The sequence below is a fragment of the Diadema antillarum genome, unplaced genomic scaffold (assembly GCF_040938485.1).
Source record: "Diadema antillarum isolate AM-2024a unplaced genomic scaffold, OU_Dant_1.0 seq00000413_RagTag, whole genome shotgun sequence".
Classification (NCBI taxonomy): domain Eukaryota; kingdom Metazoa; phylum Echinodermata; class Echinoidea; order Diadematoida; family Diadematidae; genus Diadema; species Diadema antillarum.
The window spans coordinates 1,538,832-1,563,017 of record NW_027271399.1 but is presented as its reverse complement, the minus strand read 5'-3'; the positions used below and the strand labels follow the sequence as shown (position 1 = coordinate 1,563,017).

Sequence of the window (24,186 nt, the reverse complement as noted above, 5' to 3'; positions counted from 1 at the left end):
ACGGAAAGGAGCTCTCCGAAAATAACTGATACGCTCTTCAAGGGAAAAGACCGACAGAATAGATTGGGAAATGTGATTACAAGGGACTTGCAGAGAGAGAGAGAAAGAAAGAAAGAAAAAAGATAATAATCCAGAAAAATATTGAGAAAGTGAAAACCTAAAGATATTTATATAGACGCTATACACGTATGGTAACACCTCGAATAGCGGCGTAACCGTAGAGTTACACTCTCCGTTGTATTCACTTACCTTAATTCTATTATGCTCCTAGCTTCTATACAATCTTTGGGAATATTACGTCTTAACGACTGAGGCGAGTATCGGAAAAGGTGGCAAATAAGGTAACTGGGGTAAATACTTCATCAGAACACTTTTTGCCACTCTTTGCTTTATTCATTGAAGTCAGTTGTCAGACATAATCTGCTAGAAGGTAAATTGTAAAGAATTTCAGTGTGAAAACATGGCAATTCTCCATAATATGCCCTCGCTGCTCCAAGTACGTCAAATCGCGTTTCTTCTGTTGATTGACATGATTCCAATCAACAAGGTGACTGTGAACAAGCTTCAAATGAATTATGATTCAAGTCTACAAACATTGCCTCCAGAAGGTGCATGCAGTCAAGATATTCGCCAGAAACCAAATATCATCGTTAGACACAACATTCTGGCATGTTTTCATTTCTCATAATTAGATTATTACATTTTGTCGAAAAATCTGCAACCTGTTTAATCCTTGCCTTGATAGACGGATGCTCAGCTCTTGAATCGATCTGGATTATCACGGTTATGTAATCCTGACGAATGAGAGGTGTAACGTACGGAGGCATAAGATGAAGAGGACTAACGGTGGACCGTTCGATGCTCTCTCGAAAGGTTGGGAGTGGACAGGGCCATCGGCAGTTGCTCATTTCTGACTCTATTTGCCCAAATCTCTGGACTGACTCACGTCACTTTGTAGATTGGCGCAGGAGGGGGTACCGAGAGGGAGATGATACGACGCACTCTCTCCTGTGCTTAAGCCGATACCTGCCATCAGTCGGTATTATCAATACAGTGTGCCAAAGTCAAAGATGCTAGGGGTTAAAGTTTGTTAGGATAGGGCCTCCTTTTGATTCGATTTAGATCAAGCGAGGAATTTGGCAAATGACGTTAGGCAGGCGAGAAACTTAATCCCAAGACTCTTAAAAAAAAGAAAGAAAGGAAAGAAGAGCATGGCGGCATACTTCATGGCATACCACCGACAGACAATCTGACAGGCACACACACACACACACACACACACACACACACACACACACACACACATACACACATACACACACACATACACACACACATATTATATATAACATGCACCGACATTTATATCTTATATCTATCTATATTATATATACGTAATTTTCCAAGATTCTTTCATCATCATTCTCATGTAGGATTAATTCAATTTAAGTAAAATATGCGTTTCAGATCCCGTTGATGAATTTTCTTGCATTGATATAAAGATAATTAAAAAAAAACAAGCTCGTAAGCACTAACACCCTGACTTGTAATAATATTGGGATTCATAAAAGAAATCCTCAATGGGATCTAGTAACCATGGACGTTACAAAGTTAACTTTTATTGAAGGAGAACAAGTTTAAGTAACTCTTCTTTTAGATGATCATGTAAAGTATGTCTAACATATATGCTAGTATGGAGGAATATGAATTCTGTAAAAAGCATAGGAATTTGTGAATGGAAAGTGAAATACATTGTATGGCAGCTAAAGATGCATTCCTAAACCAGCAATGACAGTCAGATATTGAACACTTTTCCCGTTGGTGCAGGAAAGTTTCAAAAATTTCTCAAATGCAAATTCGACAAAAATTAAGCATGTAGCTAGGCGCTATAAGTGAGGTCATCATAGCTGTCCGTTTACATGTTGCTGTTAGGACATTTCGAGGAGAGCACATTTCTATATCTTTATTAGCGTGGAATGCATGTGTTTATTATTTCTTCTGTTTTGTTTTGTGTATTTTAGCAAGTTTATCATTTAAATGGAAACTCATGAATCATAAAATTTCCTTTTCATTTAATAGTGGCGATTTGAGTACCAATATAATTATAATTTCATTTCCACAATGTGGCCCATAAAGAATGAGTTTAATGAGCGTATGTGTGTGTGTATGTGTATTATCAAAGGTTTTATTAATTCCTCTTCTTTTCCGATCACTTGGTTGAAACTAATGTTTCCAGCCGGTGTTGGCATATATAAACAATGCTATAGACTATTCAGCATTGTTTCAGTCATGTATGAAAATGGGGAAAGGACCGTGAAAAATACTCTCCTGTGTCTTTATGCATACCTTCAAGTGAAATAATCACAAGTTTATTAACTTCGATTAAATTAATGATAAATGCGTCGAGTTGTCGTCATTAAAAGTGATTGACAAATTGCAATTCATTATCGTAAATAAACAGCCGAGTATATTTGCCCATGTTTGTTTTTCTTTATGACTGTTACCCAAACACTGAATAATTTATGTTTATCTACGTCGATGAAGGGCAATTGTCAATTAGTTTCATTACATTATGTACCTTTTCAATGTGTTGAAACATATCGAGCTGTCAAAAAAAAAATTGATGATGATTCAAGCGAAGAATTTCCAGTCATTTTGCAAAGTTACGCTCCACAAAGAAAATTACGCGTCGAACACAAGTCATGTCTTGCTTTGAACTAAAAATATTTTATTGTGTCTTTTTTTAAAGCATGGACTCTGATGAAAACTTATACTTACATGTTCAGATGATGCTATTACTAGTTAGTGACATTTTGTATATTTTACATGCATGAAATATAATGGCATTTAGTTATGAATGCTAAAACAATTTGTACATTATAAACACCTCATATTATACATAAAATGTGTTCTTCATCGAAGAAATCTTTAGTACTTAGTGTATTTAGTACATAATTTTTTTTTGGTGAACAGGGAACGCTCTGTAATTCCGTGCGATTATTCTGTATGTCATTGCAGTGCGTTGGGGCGCCTCCGATGCATGCAATATTTCGGTTAAAAGCTTGCCTTTTTCATATGATTTTATCACTGAAGTGTTGCCATGAATCATTTAACAAATAGACAAATGAATTCACTTGGGTCATGCAGAAATTTCCACAAACATACACACCTATCATCATGGTTTGATATTTAGCTGCCAAGCGGGTCCGTTAACGTACGTCTTGATTTCAGAGTTAGCCAAAACTGACGTATGCAATCAAGTATTATAGTTAACCACAATTATGAAATCATGAAATAATGTAATAAAAAATAAATCGATTTCCTTCATAAAATTGCACGTATAATATCTTTAAACAAGGAAAAAGCTATGCGCCATGATTTTGCAAAATCCTAACTTTCTTATTTCTTTTTTAAACTTTTGCCGAGTGTGAAATAAGTTTCAGGATCACATAAGGAAGCCTGCGAAAACATATTTTAGGGAGTTGCTTTTACTTTAGTGATATCAAAGTGATTCCATTTTGTGCAGTAAGTATGAGTTTGTTGAAATGCTCATTACAACTAGTACACTACCTCAGTCAATTAATGAAAGAATTGGAGACAGTAAAACATCGATAGGACAATGTTGCAAATCAGTTCGCGTATGATTGAAAATCATTAGGCTATGAATGGATGTTGGATTTTTCACAATCATTTTTCAACTCTGCGTTCTCCAAACACCGCATGGTCACTCATCAATTTCAAGGTCTAACCGTAAGCATTCACCCTGATAAGACACCAGACGAGACTTGCTCAAACAAAGACATAAAAAACAATCGGCATAATCTGATGATTGTTCGATTATTAAAATAGTGTTCCTTTGTCATTCGTCACAGGTTGGGTGCGGATTCTACAGACATAGTTACGTCTAGACAGTACCCCTTGTGACTAGTTCCCCGATGGGAGACAGAATTTGTCTGTATAGAGGAGTGTGTTCATCGCTGATCAGATTGCTCCGTTATCGTCCAAACGATTGTATCGATCGCCGAAAGATCTGAATTTTAGCTCGTGCCAGCCGTTTGATTCACTCGACGGTTTGTCGGCCTCCTCCATGGTGAACTGATGATATTGGCCCAGTCCCGCCTTTCGTCGCATTCTGACGACGATCGCCAGGAGAACACAGACGATTACGACAAGGAGAAGACCTCCTAGTACCGTGGCGATGATGACGATCTTGTTTTCGGCTTTCTGAGTCTTGGTTGATGCGTGGCCAGCATGGTTTGTATTATGATTGGCATCATTTCGAGGCGTCGCCGTGCCACTCACTTCAATCTTATTGGCGTCAGTAGTCACTCGTTGCGCGAGTCTCGTGGTTGCACTGGCAGTGGAAGGTATGATGGTAGTCGTTTGGATTGTGGTGGTACGTTGGCGAGTTGTTGTAGGTGTCTGAGTGGTGGAAGGTGTGGTTGATTGAGACGTTGTCATCGGAGTCGTGCTCGTAGTTGTCTGTCTTGTAGTAGTTGCTCGCTGGGTCGTTGTAGCTCTCGTTGTTATACGAGTCTCAGTGCTCGCGGTTGTCAATGAAACTGTTGTTATAGGCTTACCAGACGAGGTTGAACTTTGCGTTGTGGTGGGTGTTGCAGTAGAAGTTGTCGGTTGGGAAGGACTTGTTTCGAAGTACTCGCTACCTTCGCTTCCCTCACTTTTCTCGCTGTGACTCCAGCCATCGTATGACGATTCGATGAACTCGCTTGGCAGCCAGTCTTCGGTTGTTGTCGGCACGGGTGGTATGGTAGTTGTTGTAGGTGCCGGAGTCGTGATTTCTGCAGGAGGTATGAATTGCAAGTATGGTCAGTTAATGTATCGGTGAAAAGACGTCGTTGAACCCAAAGAGCAGATGGTAGCAACAACCAAAGAAATACCATACCGTAATTACACCAGTTTTCACCGTTATCGGTACACTTCAATCATTTAACCTTTAAATGGAAATTCACTGCATAGAAGAATTATTGATCATAAGTAAAATGTAGCTTGCGTTAAGATGATTGGATGTCTTTCTCTTTATGCCTAAAGACCGGTTAAGCGATTGCCAGATTAAGTACTAATTAAGTCATGTTTTCCTACAATATCCCTCTGGTAGAAGGCAACACTGGGTCTTTCCGACTACTCATTGTGACGGAAACGGAAAAAGGCAATGGGATCACTCGGCAACTTAGCCTAGAAATGTACCGATTAGAATCAGATCATTATTTTTAGTGTTCTCTTCAGAATTGTCAACCACTAGGACAAGAGTGATTAGGCAAATTTTGTCTTCCAACAGAACGTTTTGGTACCAAAACGGCTAATTTAAAGAGGGGGGAATGTTACTTTTTCAGTCTGCAGAGAAGGTTGCAGGAATTTGGTTTGGGTTGGGTTACTTTGACCAGGGAATCAATTCAAGTTTCCTTTTATGCCCAGTAGAATCAATACTTTATCCACCCAATGACAGCTATTAATTTTGTTGCTGTTGTTGATCTAAAGATGTGGCATATGGTTGCATTAATTTTAGTTAAAGTGGTTGTGATAAACATGAAATATAAAGACACAAAGTGCTATAATCACTTCAAGGTACGTTTTACAGAGTGTAGGCGTTTTCAATATTGCAGCTGTCAAATGATTTTCATTAACTTTGTATGCATAAAGCGCATTACGTAAATAAATAACGACGTTCGTTTATCCACCGAGCACCTGCTTATATAGCGTCACAACATACATCACATCATCTATTCGCCTATATTAGAGTATGGGAAGCTGAGCTGACTGCTGTACCTCAGGCGCAATTTACGTCATAAAATTACGTAGTGTCATATCATAATACATGTCATACGCAATGATAGGTCATACCAAGGAGGTACTAGGCGAGCCGAACCGGCTAGCTGCCAAGTGAGTTTAGTTAAGGTTGTAAAGGTACTCGGGCAAACTTCGGCAATAGGCCTGACGAGGAAAAAAACAACAAATAGTTTTGATGTTGCTGTTCTCCTTCCCAATGCTGAATAGTTATGGCTTATCATCGAAAAAAAGAGATCATCATCATACAGATGAATGAATTTAATTGTTTAAATCTGCCTCTTGGACACTGGATTTCAGGGAAAATAGAATACACGGCTTAGCTATTTCAAAAAGTAATGCGTGATCATGGTGATAGCATCGTAGGTTTGAGAATTATCAAGCCATTAAATGGGAAAATTATGTCATTTTCTTCATATATAAGAGAGTGAGGGGCATCTGCGTCTACTTTAGAATTTCACGTTTAAAGTCTACTTTGGAATGGTCTATTACGTATCAGATAATTCGAACATTTTATTCTGTCATAACCTTAAAAATGTTTTAACCATTGCATCGATTTGAATTTCAAGGACAGTCACATTTTCTGAGGTAAAAGATTAAATTACCATACCTTGCTCACTAGTAAAAGGAATTAATTGATAATGAATGAATGAATAAGTAAATAAATAAGTAAATGAATAAATGAATAGATAGATAGATAATAAATAGATAGATAGATAGATAGATAGATAGATAGATAGATAAATAAATAAATAAATAAATGAGTAAATAAATAAATAAATAAATAAATAAATAAATAAATAAATAAATAAATACACAGGGGCAGCGGAACCGGCAGATCGCTACCAAGTTTACAACAACTCTGAATTTCCAAAAGTTCCTTCCTTAAATTCTTCCCGTGTAAGAGAGGATATGTACCAGTCTGAAAGTGGTGCATATACACACATACGCACGCTGTTCTTGTTTCCTCTCAAAAGAACTATCTGCAATGCAAAAGCGTGTTGACTTGTATCGATTCAAAATACTCTGACCATCACTTGTCAAATGCAATATTGCCAAAAGAGTAGTGAATATGTGCAATATATTTTGGAATTTTATAATTTCATAGTTTTATATTTCATAACTTGCACGTTTTCCTGCAGCTGTGTCATTTGTTAACTGTAACATAAGAACAGGCAAGTTATACGCTCAGTCTGCAGTGACAACGCCCTTTGTGTAACCATTTTAGTACTTTAGCAATGACTGACAGATGATGTCACTGGCTGAATCTTGGTTTGGAAGTTTGTTGGTTTGTTTGTTTGCTAATCTACTGAAAAAAAAGCAAAAAATCCAATTATACATAACACGTTTTAGGCATAGATCTTAATTTGGCCACATAAGTTATGCTGAAGGTATTATGATTTAAAACAAATCAACATGCGCCATATAATATAGTTCCTTTAATTGTTCGTTGCAATTCAGACTGCGCGAGGTGACTAATTCTTACGTCACAGGTGGATGTGGGATAGCCGCCAAGTAGGTAATTGTGGTTATTGAACAGTCCTCACATGGAAAGAATGATTCCTACGTGGTGATCCTTGACTGGGAGGCGCTACATGGTACATACCAGGGAGGTGAGACCTCCCTGTACATAGGAAGAGTTCCTTTCTAAAAGGTGCTAAATCCACTTTTGATAAAAAGGAGGGAAAATCCTGCTTTTTATAGTTTTAATTATTTCACGTACTTTTAAGTGTTTTCATGAGGTGATTTTATGTCCCATTATAGTGCTCCATAATAGGACAAGGAAAATGTACCTTGGAAAAATCTATGTGTCTCCACTGATTATATATATATATATATATATATATATATATATATATATATATATATTGTGGATTTGGTACCTTTTGGAACAAAACTTTGCGCACAGTGATGCCTAACACGTAAATGTTTGTTTTTGTTATACTTTGTGTATTTTTCTAGGATGATGTTATCACTGTTCATTTTCTTCCTGTTTCCTTCATCTCACCAAAGACTCCATGTGCGCAGAAATGAAACATTTCACAGCCCATAATCAAGTTACATTTGGGCCATCTGGAAAGCTACACAGCACAGGAAATTAGCCAGGCTGACCTTGTTCAAGGGTCAAAGTGAGGTCAAGCATGCACACGGGCTTCTGATTGGTTCCTTCTGGATACATATGCATACAGGCTTAGTCATGAGATCGTTTTCTAGGGGGAGGTTAAATATAAATTAAATGATCCAATACACTACGCTCCAGAATCCTATCTCGAGAGCGACCTTTCTTTAGAGGGCTCCTATACCATCGTGTTCTCTCTCATGATTACGGAGAAAGAAAGAGAAGCGGAGGAAGGGTAGGAGGTATTCAAAATCTCAAGAGAGATTTAGAAAAAGACATGGAACGATCAAAACCAGCATTAGTTTGTCACTTGACAATATGCCAAGCCACGCCATGTCGGCGCTATGCTGTTGGTTTGTTTCGAATTATATCGTGCGGTAGATTCTTCTCAAGATACCCTCAAATTTTCAAGACCTTTAATTGTGAGTCACTCTAGAAAGTTTCGTTTAGGCCATTTGGACAAATTTTGAAGTTCCGCTACCGTCGCTGAGAAACACGTCATAACCTTTCACACATTAACACCCTCGATCAATATTGCTGCCAAAATTTACCGCATGCAAATTTTGTGGAAAGCGTGCATGCTCGTAATCCACTAATTGAGCGAATAATTATTAAAAACAACACACAACCATTTCTAAGACATTCTGTGCAGTATAGCCTTAAGCAGACTTTATGGAATAGTGTTGGAAGTATCTAAACTAACTGTCTGGCAGATCTATGTTTGTTCTGTATTGATATTTTCTGTCATAACGAATAACGCGTCCGCAGCATGTGCTAATACATATAAGAGCAACATGGAATAACGGCTTAAAGTGGATGTTGCTCTCTAGAGGTATGCCTATAAATGCAATCTGCGGAGGGTCACGAACTCATTTCTGCAGTCGAAAACCTGCCTCCTGGAGCAAAGACGGGGGGGGGGGGGGGATGACTGCACGAGTGGGAAGTGCGTACAAGCGATTACTCACCAATATACATCAATTACTGGCCCTTAGCAATACTTCCTTTTCTGGCCCCGTTCAACGTGCGATTGTCTAATAGGGGAACTCCCATGATTTGTGTCAAGTTTGCAGTAAGTTGCAGTAAGGCATTTTGATGTTCTTATTGTTGATATTATTGTTGTTGTAATTGTGCAAGCAGGAAACTTACAGCTCAGGGAGAAGGGGAAATTATAAAGACGGAGAAATATCGGGGTAAAATATATAAAGCCTATATACCGGTATCTGTTGCTCTTCAACGACGAGAAGGTTGCAGTATGTGTGTGTATGTATAAAGTTGCAGACATTTAAAAGTTTTGTCTCTTAAAATAAGTCTCTTTTTGGGCTATTGATAGTTTTTGTTTTGCTGCAATGTCAGATATTATGTAGGCCCTATGCATTATATACACAGATTATATTACTGTAGGCCATCATATTGTACTTACTAATTTCGCAGTATCTTCCGGTCCAATCCGCTCCACAATTACAGATGTGGCCATTAGGCAGGTCAACGCAGCTTCCTCCGTTCTCACATGGAAAAGACAGGCATTCATTGATCTCTGCGAGAAACAAGAAGAAGTAGATGATAACGTTAGTAAATCCGTCTAGAAAACCCTACATTTTTAGGACAGGGAGCATAAATTTGTCATTGCAGGTGAGCATTACAGAAAAAAAGTTGCAAAGAGAGATACTGACTAAAGGGCGTGATTCATCGGTGAATTCAATATAAAATAAAATGAAATGAAATAAAATAAAGTAATAATAATGATAATGAAAAATGTGAAATTGGCGGGTTTCTGACACATGAACACAGTTAGGATGTATCATAAATGTACAGGAATATCAACAAAAAGACGACTTATTACTGCAGTGGATTCTATGGTATATTTACTCTCACTAAATATATATACTGTATATCTATGCAAGATCATTATAATCAATATACTCGACAGCATCAATAAACATTTTGTTTGATTGAATGTGTTATGGGTGTCTCAACGTGAAGGGTAAGTCGGCCAGTCCAGTATTCGCTTTACCACATAATATCGAGTCAAAATAAAGTCTAAACGGCTACTATGAGGTATAAGTGTTGCATGGGACATGTTTGAATTGTTGAGAAATATGCGAAATTTACGACAATGCAGGTGGTATATGAAAATGAAGAGTTTGTTCGCAAAAACCGATAAGTCCATATTTGTCAAACGGAGATATTTGCGATTAAAGGTCAAGGAAAATAAAGAGAATAATAAGAAAAATTTTGCTTCTTTTGACCATAACTTCAAAAATTTACCTTTATATGTAGTGACCAATACAGTGTATATCATTTAAAAGGTATCATTTTGTACTTTATGACAGAGACCGTATTTCAAAATCTTCAAAAATGGACTTATCGGTTTTTGCGAACAAACTCTTCAAATATCTATTTACCTTTGCTATATGGGGGCACTTTGCAATTGACTTCCATGCCATCTATGCTTAGACATCTATGCTTCTTGACAATATATTTTTTATATCCTGATCAGGTCAGAATAATGAAGACTTTTAAATTGGACTGCTATGTGAAAGCCTGTGATTGGTCAATGTGGATCTGCACATAATGTCAGCTGGCATGGTCACGTTCCGAATGTGTGATTCATTCCAAAATTCAGCCAATCAGAAAACTAAATTTCCACTTTTGTAGAAGAAAAAAAAAAATGAAATTTTGTACATTCACTGCGTGTTCCTGACTCGAGTAAAAGTAACACCTGCGCCACATTAAGAATGAGAAAGTTAAAAAGATCTAATTTCAAGATAATCGAAAGTAGTGGTAGTAGTGGTAAGCGTTGCTGGGCGTGAGTGTGGATGTAGTTTTGTAGAAAAAAAATTGTACACTCATTGCGTGTTCCTGACTCGAGTAAAAGTAACTCCTACGCCACAGTGTTGCTGGGCGTGAGTGTGGATGGTGGTGGTGTCTGCGAATGACTGTGGTGGTTTGATGTTGCTGGCAATGGGTATGGATGGTGGTGTTGGGTTGTTATGGTACATAGGTGCTTCAGCGTTTTCGCAGATTGCTGTGTTGTTCGGGATGGTGTGGATGCGATGGTGGTGGTGTGTGGGTGTTGTCCCTGCGATCGGCGCGATGGGTGTGTGGTGTCCGCAGTTGCATGGGGGCGTGTGCTGCATGTCGGCGCAATATGGCGTCCTGTGCGTGGTGTCTTATGGTTGCGGTAGCGGTTTGTGCTGGCGTGTCCGCTTTCGGCGACACCCAGGAAGAAATCCGCCCACCCATCCGGGGGTTGCATCTGTTTTATTGACTCCTGGTTGTTCTGCATGAATGATCCTGAAGTAGTCTAGTCTTTTCTCGCCAGCCGCTTTCCCTAAAATCTATAGAGAGGACAGTATGTAACAGCACGAGTAGCCTAGTCTTTTCTTGCCAGTCGTTTTCTCTAAAATCTAGAAAAGACAGTGTCCAACAGCACAATAACATGGAATTGTATGTATAGGGTGATGTGATAAAGACTTGCTTGTAAAGAACAAACCCCTTATTGTCGCGATCAAGTGCCCACAATATAGCTACAAAATAAAGAGTTAACCCCCTCGAAGCCACAATTCCAGATTTCTAGTGATTTTGTATACAACAAGTTGTGAATAGGGATTACAGTTTCAATACAGGTAGACCTTACCCGTTGTTGAATAGGAACTTTGGACACCATGTATTCTTTAAGTATGGTCAAGGATTAAGTTCAAAAGACTGGAGTTGACAATGGATAATGCAAGCCGGCGTACGTAAGAATACCACGGTTTAGTGTCGACTCTTTCTGGACGTTTTTATATTGGCGCAAAATGTAAGATTTCAGGAGTCACGTCCATCCATTCACTAAACACACACAACGCAAAGCTCAAATTGCTCATGCACGACTCACACTCAAACTGTTGACAAGATGAGCCCATATTTGCTCATTGTAGAATATAATTATATTTAATTCATATGTATTCTTGAATATCTCAAAATCCTCAAGAGTGCAGGAATTGCATCATCCAAATTAGGATTGAGTACCCTCGAAGTAGAGTAAAAAACGTTGGGCTGATGATACCACATGGTTCAATAGGCCCAAAATCTGCCTTTGGCACTCATGCAGACTATTTTATTGTTACACAGGTATGCGCACAATCAAAATGTATATATTCGTCTTAAAGCTTGGCTTTTTAACAACCGACTCTGACCTCGATCCTTCATCGTTGTGTCATTACAATAAAAACAGTAGAAAAAACACTCCCCACCAGCTCCCCACTTATTCCTGCTCGCAGAAGAATTTCCTCCGTTTTATCAAAAACGACGCGCTCTCTGAACCGAAATGACATTTTTTTTTTTCACTGCGAAGGATCTTCCCCTCTGCTCTTTGATATTGGGTTCTATTCTTCTTGGGAATAACTTCCTTCACAGCACCAAGTCATTAAGTTGGGTTATTGATTTGAAAAATGGTAGTCTTTTTGTGAATTCACGTAGAGAAACGAGATTCTGCAACAATAATCAACGCGTGAAGAATGAAAATCTAGTTACACCTGCAAGATTAGATGATTGTTCGCAACGCACCTGACTGCAGCAAGCATTTGCCTGTTGCTATTGCAGACTAATGGTGACAGAGGAAACAATCTAATATCGATTAGACGACACTCAGCATGATGTCCAGCCTTCCCACTCAGTGTGCCTCAATGGACCAGTGACATTAACATGAAGTATCATCACCAAGTATACGGGCTATAAAACATCTATTTTCTCCTTATAACCTACCTAACGGTAATGATCGGGCATGCTTTAAGTTGCCCCGGGGTGCCAATGTCTGACGCGTGATTCACGTGGAAATATTAATTAGCGTTGAAGTTGCTCTATATTATAAGCACTGAGTTACGCAAAACCTCTTTTGAAAGCAATGTATGTGTGTGCTTCTTCCAAAATGATCGCGCAAGCCAGTACAGCTTTCAGGGCTGCGTGTTCACTTTGCAAGAAGTTTGTACAAGAAAAAGTGACTAGTTGGGGTGGAGATGTGTAGCATGCATGGGGACTTGAACTGATTTCAGACGAAAGTAAGACCATTTGTTGCTGAGTGACCAACTGTCAGAAGCTGCCCATTGTTATGTACGTTATCTCAAAACCTCATCAGGACATGACGCCACGTTTCTATGGTTACAATGTCGCACGAAAAGTCCATGTGGAAAATAACGTTTGGAAAGACTTAAACGTCGATTTAGTCATAGGGATCGAAGGGGGTATCGAGAGGGGCTATGGATCCCCGTCGCAACCCAATCCCCACTCCATCCCGATCCTCTCTTGAGCAGGGGCAGGACCTTGTAAGTCCGTTTGAGGAGAAGGTTGTAATGATTAAATCTTAAATTCTTCTCTATCATAAGTGCATTCAAGTTTGTTGGTTTTCACGGTACGAAACTCCCTATTTTGCAACAATATCAAATCAGGTATGAAGGGTCGTCTTCGGAAAAAAGATGGAATGATCACTTGGGGCATTCGTCCGACTTCTATGTCGAGAAAAGCACTCAACTGACGACTTTCATAACAATGACATGCCGTTCGATCTTTTGACAGTCCGAAGAAGACATGTAACGTCTCCAACATTTTACTCTTTCTCGTTTTCGTCTGTCTGGTTCCGTATAAATTCCTTACACTACCTCTTTTGCTAATGAGTTAGACTTTCTGTTCGACAAAGTTTGTTTGTTTGTTTGTTTGTTTGTTTTATTCAAGGAAGAAAACGCTTAGGTCGATCTGCCAGACAAAGCTGTTTTGTTTCATTTTGCTTTGATTTTTCGTTTTCAGAGAAACCGTGAATACAATGTTACAGCAAACAACATCAGAAACAACACGGAAATGAGCAAAAACGAGCAAAGTAATCAAATCAAGTTAGCAGTTGCAGGGGCTTTTGTACCATTCGCTTAGATAAGATCATAGTACATTTTGCAGCTCCCGCATTCTCAATATTGAAAAGATAAGAGGCTTTGTTTTTCTTTTCACAGAAGCTATCTTGCCATAGAGCTGGAGGTGTAATGACAGCAGTAAAAGACAAAGAACGAAAGAAAGAAAGAAAGGAGATGAGATAAATGACTAGACAGAAAAATAGGTGGTTAAAGAGAGAGAGACAGACAGAGAGAGAGAGAGAGAGAGAGAGACAGACAGACAGACAGAAAGGGAGTTTTGTCTTTCAGTGTACATCTTCCTTTCAGTTAACTTTTCCCTGTTTTTCTATACCTATCCACCACGGGGACATTTCTAGGCCATCGCATGGACTAGCGTCTTTCTGCCCAGGACGAGAGGATATTGAAAACGGATGTATTGCCTGGGGAAAGATGACGTCACTGGAGGAACTCCGGGAAATTGGTCTGGATGTCTTTTGGCTGAAGACCCAAAACACGACTACCCCAGCTCGACATCCATATCGTGTGCTGTCATGACTTTGAATTAGACACCATTCCGGAAAGGATATAATGGGCAATTACTGGAGATATTGTCGTGCTCGTAATATGAGAGACGGGAAAAGCAGGAAGGTTATGGTTGCCTTAGCTATCCTTCGTCAAGGCGTTAGTTTAAGTTACCAAAGTGCATCTCTAGACCCTTAAGTCGGAAGAACTTTTTTTTTTTCAAATGAAGAAGGGCACTTTAAAAAAAAAATCAAGCCTACACAAGTTCACTTTCCTTTCCTTCTCTTCTTTCCGAATGCAATCCAATCATAAGAAAAAAGATAGGATATTATTTTGTATATTCAAATGTATTGATGACTGAATGACATGTATTTACATTCATATGAAGCTTTTCTTACTGCACAGACCTCATCTTTAATCAACTTTGCTTGATTTTAGGCGTGTATAAATCATCAGACTGCTGATATGAGTCAAAAGTTCATTAACTGTTTGAAAAACGAGGCGCAGGTCCACACGCAGAGTTCAACTCCTATAAACCAAAATGTCATGAATTAATAGAGATCATGTCCCGAGTATTAACATCCGGCAAATCATGAAGCTGGGATTTTCTAGACGACCTGAGCCGTTCCCTAAGCAACTTATTTCTGTCTGTTGCTTAGCTCACTTGTCATATTTACACACCTTGCGGATCACACGCGACGTGAACCACCCGGCAGGAAACGGGCAAGGCGAAGTGAACTGCGTTTAAAGATAAGGGTTTAACTTAAAGCCTCATGTACTTTACGAGCATTCCAAATATCTTAACATCTTGTTTTATTTTATCATCACTATGTTGGCAAAAATGCTTAACTGCGCAAACATTTTAGACAGGTTTTAATCATGAATACATACTTTTGGTGGATTTTCCCCCCAATCAATGGCCAAGGACATAAAATTACGTATCACTACCCATTTTGAGAGAAAAAAGAAAGACACGAAAGAAATCGAGACAAGTGACCTACACACAAACATACTCGTATCTGTCAAACATGCATCTATATCTATATCTTTTATATATGTGTGTGCATGCTTGTGTGTGTGTGTGTTTGTGCGTGTAAGTGAAGAGTGTAAATCCGTGAAAATAATAAATATTGATATCAATTATAATGAATATGATTTCACAAAAATCTCCTCAGCCAAACCAACGGAGTATGATACCCCTAGGAACAACACACTGCCCATCCTCAAGAATAGAAAATATGCCAAGCTGTATTACATTATGTGTTATCACATTTTTTTTTTCATTCTCTCTCTACACATGTATGAACAGGTGTTTGCCATATACATCGCATTCTAAAAATAGAATAAAATAAAAGGTGACAAACAAGTGTAGCTCATCTGTAAGAGTACAAAGAGAGCTATTATCACCTTATTAATCAGCAGGTGCAACCACCAATTAAAGTGTGCTTGCATTCCAACCTCTTTGTTTACCTGATTCACGCCCTGACGGTGTAAAAAAAAAAAAACAATAGTGGATATTGATCGATTGGTAACATGCCTGCCATGCTTTCGTTATGACTCATGCTACAGCACGTGTGGCACACGCAGGCAGAACATGAACAGTGAAGTCACTTTTATTTTTTGTCAAGGGTTCCATTCAGCCGCTCAACACGACACAGGACAGAATTTAAAAAAAAGAAGAGCAACAACAGTGACCTATCGATGCTGGCACGGATCGGAAGCCCTCAACGAAATGATTCACTGTGTCAATGCCTTCGTGACTTTTTTTTTTTTCAAGCTGGTTTCTGTTTCAGACAGAAGGAAAGGGAGAAAGAAAAACTTCATTCAAGAAGACCAAAAAAAAAAAAAAAAACATTTTTGGCAACCAGATTAAAGGCAAATTGAAGAAAGTAAAATATGGGTACAATATGTAATTTTGCTAATATTCTATGACGAGATAGGCATCAGCGAGTTTGTTATGATGCACTAATTTTAAAGAGAATAACACAGATTACTTTCGTATAATGTAAGAAGCGCAATATAGCGCACTCCAGTTATAGCGAAGTTCTCGGGAAAGGCAGTTTCCTTCCATTATATCGAAATTTCGTTACAGCCGAACAGAAAGTACATAAAGATAATATAGATGATAATTTTGGGACCTGGATTTTTACTTCGTTTTAACGAGAATTTCATTATAGCAATATCGTTATAATGGGACGACTGCAATAGCCCAAGGCCAATAGTCAACAGATAAAGTCAGTCGGGACCACAGTCTCGAAATTCATATCTCATGTCAAACGATACTGTAGCCTGTGTTAAGATGAGGTTAAGCTCAATATACATTTTGGTTTTATTCATTCCGACAACCTACTTGGATAAGAATGAGTCGCATTTCTTTTTTTTCTACGATCATATACTAGAAACTAGAGAAAACACATTCTTGAAGCCATCCCAAACCGTCACTCCCATTGTATGCGAACCGCTTAGGTGAGTAATATGCTCTATAGAGTTTGGGGCCTGTTTCAGAATGTATTACTGCACCTGCCAAATATAAGCTGGTCATCATCCGGCGGCCAGAGACTATATTCTTCCTAAAATAACTCAATGGAAGGAACGCTGTTTCTATACAATCGCAAAGTTATTTCACATCATTTCCTTTTCAATCATCCATAACTAGCGATTACAACGTTGCAATTTCTGTTTTTCTGTATATCGACATGTACGCGCATTGAGAGGAGCGGCAATATCTGATCATTGGCAAACATTATACTTGACAACCCATTACTGAGGAATCCTAACATATTTTAGGAAATGTCACTAGATATGACAGTTTGTTTCAAGTGCTATATGTGAGAAGAGACAGTGAATGATGGCAAAGATAAGGGGGGAATGCAGCTGCCTTCGTATTTCTTTGTTAGTCAATTTTGAGGAGTTTGGCAAGGTAGGGGGTGGTTTTTCGACAGCGAGTTTAGAAGGCATGGGTTCTTAGGTACATGACGCAGGTATTTCGACTAATTTGAGTTTCCCAGTACAAATCATCATAGCTTCTTTTGGTTGCTCACGCCTTATTACATTGGTTATATTGTTATCATTTCGCTGTGTTTTTTGTTTGATATCTTGTTATTTGTCTCGTATGCGTGTGGGGGAATATTGGGGAATATTGGACACTCAACACTAAACACATGCGATGTCCCCTGCTGTCATTTCACAAGCTTGGAAACGGTAGCGTAATGATAATGATTGCCACCGGGCTAAGTTTCACAACCTTTATTTTATCGACAAAATATTAACATCGACGGCTTTAATATCCTCTGCTGAAATTTTGTGACCGTAGATTTCTTGAAACAAACGTCGTCAAACTGCAAAGTTTGATTAACGTTTCCTTTACAAATGACATCTGTTTTTTTTTTCTTCTATTGTTTCCGCAAGAAATAATAGCTTCTACATATTTGGTAGACCTTTCGACAATTTGCTTAGATGTTCTTTATTCCAGTGCCGTCAACAAACCTGCCTAAACAAGCTTTCTACTACTATTACCATTACCGCTGATACAACTTTCGCGATGAAAACCAACAAGAGCAGCAAAGGCACCAAAAATACTGTTACTGCTTCGTTAATCCGAAAAAGAAATAGGGTTCGTAATTCCGAAGCTTCGTTAGTTCGAACTTTTTTTTTCGGATTAACGGACCTTCGGAACAACGAACTTCATTTCATATTCGGACTAACGAACCTTCGGACCAACGAACTTCGTTTCATTTTCGGATTAACAAATCTTCCGAATGATAAACCTTCGGAATGACGCCACAAGTGTTCCCTATAATGAATCCTATTTCATTTTCGGATTGTCGAATATCTATAGAGTATGTGTGTTACGGAATAACGAACCTTCGGAGTAAGGAACCTTATGTAATTGTCGGAATAACGAAAGTTTGGACTAACAAGCCTTTAGAATAACGAGCATCATCCCTATGTCTACGTGACATCCTATAAAGCTCATGAATTAACGCTTTGGTCAAATCTCTCCTTGATTCTTTCCATGCAACATTAGTTGAATATCTGGGCAGACAAAGGCAAACAAACTCCAAACTGAAATTTACACTACAGCAACTCTGAGAAAACGAGTGCGTCACTTCCCAAAACCAGAAAAGTCATTCGTGTTGTTCAACCATGACAAGGGGCTTGCCAGGCATTTATAAATGAAATTGTCGGGGCTTAAAATAGACTCCTTTTCTGGCACTGGCAGAAAAGTTTCCTTGCAATTACCCGGGCAAGTCCTCGCTGGCAATTATTCTGTATTCCTTTGTAGTGTGAACGACGCAAGGTCGACCTTGAGGCGTTATAAATTTAGCATTTGGTTACGAATAAAAGAAGAACAATATTCGTGATGCCTTTTTTTTTGTAATTAGATGTCAGCGAATTTTTTTTTGAAATATTTTTTTCTTCTCCATTCTTTATTATTTTGTCTCATAATAAGTGTTATAATTGTTTTGATACAACATGGTTTTTGAACTATTGTCATGAACTGTTGGTTTGAAACAATCAAATTATATTCGCCAACAATCGCTTTGATTTTTGTTATCTCATATACTATAGTCAACTTCTCTGATGTTACTGTCATAAACACACTGCTAACATGCTGATCTGCAAAGAAATGATATTTCAGTACATATACACATACGGATACATATACGTACAGACAGACAGACACACCCACGCACATGCACACAGCTATAACGTAAACAAACCACAACTGCATGGGTAAAAGATTAAGTTAAAAATGCAGCCTTTTATCTTGATGAAACAAAGGACCATCATTACCAATTTGCCAAGATTTTTGGTTTGAATACAATAACGCCTTTCCCAAGTCTGCAAATGTAAGTCGGCTTGGTCAGAGCAAAGAAAAGTCGGCACAACTGGGATCCAGCTGGTGTCTGGATACTGGTTAGTTTACATGAATCCTGATTAATTTTGCCGTGAGAGCATCAAAAAGTGCTTGAAAAATGGCGTTGAATTGGAGGAAATTTTAATAGTTCTTGTCAAGTCTCATTTCTATCCTACAGATCTTCATGGTCACTATTACATTTCTACTTTGATACGTTTACGGTTGGCAAAACATGGGACGTGTGCTGCTTATACACTACCTGGTTTTTCGTACTTAAAAACTAAGGTGCACGTCATGAGTTCGACACTCGCGAGTAAATCAGCCCACGAGTAAATCAGCCAACGAGTCCTACAGTTGACGAGCTCGACACAAGGCAAAAAAAAAAGGGGGCCCATTAGTGCGACAAAAGCAAACAGGCCCACTAGTCTGACACCAGGCAAATATATAATAGGCAAAAAAGGCCCTCGAGACCAACACATTAAGCCCCGTGATGTAATATCAACCTTTTGGCCTTTTTGCCTAGTGTCGAATTTGTGGGCATTATTTGCCTAGTGTCGAGCTCATTATGCTGTATGACACTTGGGATGTATATGACTCATGGACCTTTTTTCAATGTTGAACTCGTGGGCTGTATGACTCCTAGGCGTCGGGTTCGTGGGATGACCCGAAAAATAACCCGACACAACGCTGATGTCAGGTCTAATAGTGAGTCACAATATGACTGAACATTGTGGAAAATAGAACGTGTTTGAAATAATGTGGCCAACAATTGATTAGTAGAATTATTTTCGATCCAATTTGAAGAGAATTAAAATCGTCAGGTGGCATTCAAGTCTTTTTTTAAAGGCAAGCTCGTTTCTTACTCAAATCAAGTTCCTGCACATAGGACATTTCCATAAACCTGAATGGTATCGTTTCTTTCTTTTTTTTTTGGCTCCTTGGTGAACAAATTTTTGAACAAATTTGAATGCCGTTTGGTTCGACGTAATTATAATGATTTGCATCTGTCTTATCAGTAGTCACTATTTAGAAATAAAAACAAAACAGAAGAAAAACAAGCACACTTGTCTAGAGGTTACGATTTACTAAGTAGTTTTCATTATCAACAGTGTACGTGCAAGGCTTTACATTCATTTACAAACGATCGACATAGATAAAAAATAATGACCTTCAATGATGAGTTAGAAATGAAGAAACAATTGAAAAATTGGAAAACATACCGTCTGCACAAACGAGTCCCTCCCATCCATTTCTACACAGACACGTGTATCCGTTCAGTTCGTCCACGCACACGCCGCCATGTTGGCATGGATTACTCGCACATTCGTTAATTTCTGCAAAAGCAAGGTTTTAGAATGAGAATTAATACGTCAAAATGATAACAAGATGAAAACGCAGTGAAGCATCGTTTTGGTCATAAGATATTAAACAATACTCCGAATTCCTATTTTGTATGAATATAATACTTGGTGACAAATGAAATATTCTTCACTCCGTAACACTTACAGCAAAGGCAGATATATGGAGAAAATAAAGGGGGAAAAGCTTAGACAATAAGATCTAAGATTTATAAACAGAAATAAGCAGTCTGCTTCATACCAGTGCTCCAAGAGGTCCCTTTACGCCCTCAGAATAGATCATTAGTACGGTGGCGCATTACCACTAATCATTATCATTACACTCATGTAGATTGTTGCCTTGGACATCTACTTTCGGAATTAGCAAAACTGGTCTACAACTGTCTTGTTGCCAACGGGATCAAAACATTTAAATGCCATAGAAGAATTAAGTAAGCATATACATAGAAATGAGAAAACGAGATGTCTGTATACTATCAAAGAAATATTTGGCTTTCAAGAATTTTGTAACCTGTAACCTGCTGAAATACAAAATACATGTACATGACATTTATGCAAATTATTTTGTCATTGACGTCAGATTTGAGCTGCACGCTTAGGAAACATATTTGATAACGCAACAGGCTGCAAATCATAGTTCACTGGCTATGTGTGTTTTTTTTTTTTTTGCATTATGATATTACATTTCGCTCATATTGACACTAAGGTTTTACCCTTTCAACTTCAAGCAATTCACTAAAACTACAGCAGATGGCTCAATATCAGTTTATTTAATGACTTCTGTAGTTAACGAAATTGCGTCGTCGAATTGTGACTGTTCTGATATACGTATACATTAAAGTTACTAATAATGATCCCGTGATGCTTGCTTTTACATCATTCTATTTTTATAAGATCAGCCTTATGCCACGTGATCCCGCTATAGACATCTCAACTTTAGAGGGCGTTTTCTTATGTTGTTGATACACGTCATGAAGCTACACACCTGTCTCGCAACTGTCACCGGTCCAGCCATCAGCGCATGTGCAGTTGAATGCATTGAGTTGGTCGGCACAGGTTCCTCCATTCTGACACGGGTTGCTCGCGCATTCGTTGATTTCTGGCGGTTAGGGGATGAGTGAGTTACAAATCTTATTAAGAATTCCATCTTTTTGAAACGCCGTAGAAGACCAGGAAAACGTACATAATGTAAATCTCAAAGTATAGTCGGGACATAGGCCTACATGTAAACATCAGTGCCAGTGAAAAGCTTGTTTTACCTGAAGAAAGTTAAGTGCAACCAACCAAATAACAGATTGCTCGCATACATACTAGCATGGTGGTAGGTCATCACGAATAGCTGTCAAAACATTTTCTTGTTGTGTAATGATACATTTCTCTAGCCATATTCCATTTAAATGCAGCTAATTTCACTAAAATCGAAATGTGTTACCAAAGATCTCGGAATGTGTTAGATCTTGAAAAAGAAAACCCCAACAATTGACAAAATATGTCTTAATGCCTTTAACCTTGGGAGGTGTTGACCATTACACAGTGTATGCATTATTTAATAAAACAACGACATATTATAACAACTGTCATAACTATCGTTTTGAAAAAATGATTTTTTTTTTACAACCAAAAGCAATTTCATAATCTTATAAACAAGTCTATAAAGTGAGATTGCGGTCCCCGGTCCCATATCAAGCATATTGTAACAATTTTACTCCCTTTGGTTTCATATGAAACCAGCACACCCACACCTGTTCAGGGGCAATGTGTTTATGCCCTGCAGTAAAGAATATTGTTGTACCTTGTTGGCAATCATTGCCTTCCCAGCCATCCACGCAGTGACAGAAGTATAGAGCTTGACCGATGCCGTGAAAACACGAACCACCGTTCAGGCAAGGATCGCTGACACATTCATTGAAATCTGAGGGCAAAATGTGAAAAATGACATGCAGAATGTTGTGCTAAAATGTACAGACACATGCACGGACGCACACACACACAACACTTACACGTAAGCACATACATACGCACAAACACACTTGGAAAGATTACTAGTGAAATTTACACTCTTCATGATACTAATATGTATCTTCTTTGATATGGGGAAGGGCTACATAAAGCTGACAGGATTCCAGGTTCATAAGGAAATATTGATTAAAAAAGAATATATATGCAACGATTGCAGTGTCATGAATGAAAAGATTTCAATTTCTCTCTTCTTCCATGTCCTTACTTAAATGAAAAAGAAAAGAAAAGAAATCGGCGTTTATCTTTTTTTTTGCATTTATACTCTTCATAATAATCGTATACATAGATAGATATGTGTATTTGTGTGTATGTCTGTCTGTCCGTGTGTCTCTGCGGGTTTGCTTTTGCGTGATATGTATTGCGTTAGTGCACTTTGCCTATTATAATACTGAAAGCATGAAAACAGTCAGTGCATGACATTGGTAAACTCACCGTGTTCGCATCTTACTCCGGTGTAGGCACTGGTGCAGTTGCAAACATACCCTCCTGGTTGATCTATGCACGTTCCTCCATTCATACAGTCTGCTGTCAAACACTCGTCGATATCTACACGAGAACATTGCAAGCAAACACACAATCAGATGTCATGACACTCCATAGATCCTAGTCAGCACTAGCAATTATCATCTATCATTTCACTGTCCACTATAATTGCTAGTCTTTTTTTCAACTTAACGAAGTTGTCTCTTTTATAGTCTCCCGTAAAAGGATTGGTACGTACGTCATACGACAGATAAAACAAATAGATAAGACAAAATAAGAATAATAACATTTCTTTATATGAAATTGAAATTGAAAATGATATGGTGACAAGAAAACTCACTGTAAGTTATTAATCAAGTGTGGAGATATTCGAATTTGACAAATATTTCTGACATTATTGCATGGACATGACAAAGTGTAAAGCACTCGTGCCCGAAGGCACGTGTCATTATCACCCGTCGATCAACTTTGAATAACTTTTGGGCTGTCAGGAAACCGATCCAAGCTTTTGCGGATGATATTTTAGTTGTTACATATAGTTTTATCGATACTCTCTTCCAAAATCAAACCATTCGATTTCCTCATCATACTTCAACTTCATGAAAACCAGATCTAATCACACCAAATCAAAATACAGTATCTGAGCTGCCAAAATGTTATTGGTTAACCATAAAGCGGGGAAAATGAATATCATCCGGAGATTCTGATGCCGAGAAAGAAGCGGTATGGTGAGCCATCAAAATAGGGGTAGCTATTCGATTATGTATTGACTGCATAAAAGCTCAGGAATGTATAGAGTTCACGTGATTGTTTTTTTTTTCTTCTTCTTTTTTATGCATGCATATGAAAACTCGTGTACAGAGACCATCATACTTTTCAGTGGCGGATAATAGCATGGCTAACTGAAATTGAAAATTCATCAGGCAGTTGAGGATTTTGATAGTAATCTTTACACTTACCAATTTCACAGTTTTCCCCCTCGAAGCCATACGAACAGGAGCAGTTGTAGCCACTCTCTGACAGAGAACACGTGCCATCATTCAAACACGGCTGACTGCTACAGAAATCCACCACTGCGTGAAGAAATTCATGTCGAGTGAACAAACATTTGCAATCACTTCAAAGTCAGACCATACTGTACAGCGTTCTGTGCTTTTAACATTA

At 38.4% G+C, this 24,186-nt stretch overlaps 1 protein-coding gene across 1 annotated transcript in view; it reads right to left on the bottom strand.

Annotated features, from left to right (window-relative positions):
* Positions 1 to 3,175: 3,175 nt before the first annotated feature.
* Positions 3,176 to 24,186, bottom strand: part of LOC139732317 (uncharacterized) — a gene marked incomplete at its 5' end in the record, with an annotated part of 37,407 nt that continues 16,396 nt past the window's right edge. The window contains 7 exons of the mRNA XM_071643187.1: positions 3,176 to 4,799; positions 9,342 to 9,455; positions 20,383 to 20,496; positions 21,506 to 21,619; positions 22,313 to 22,432; positions 22,972 to 23,085; positions 23,982 to 24,095. Coding sequence (XP_071499288.1) covers positions 3,982 to 4,799; positions 9,342 to 9,455; positions 20,383 to 20,496; positions 21,506 to 21,619; positions 22,313 to 22,432; positions 22,972 to 23,085; positions 23,982 to 24,095 — 1,508 coding nt within the window. The remainder of the gene's footprint in view (positions 4,800 to 9,341; positions 9,456 to 20,382; positions 20,497 to 21,505; positions 21,620 to 22,312; positions 22,433 to 22,971; positions 23,086 to 23,981; positions 24,096 to 24,186) is intronic.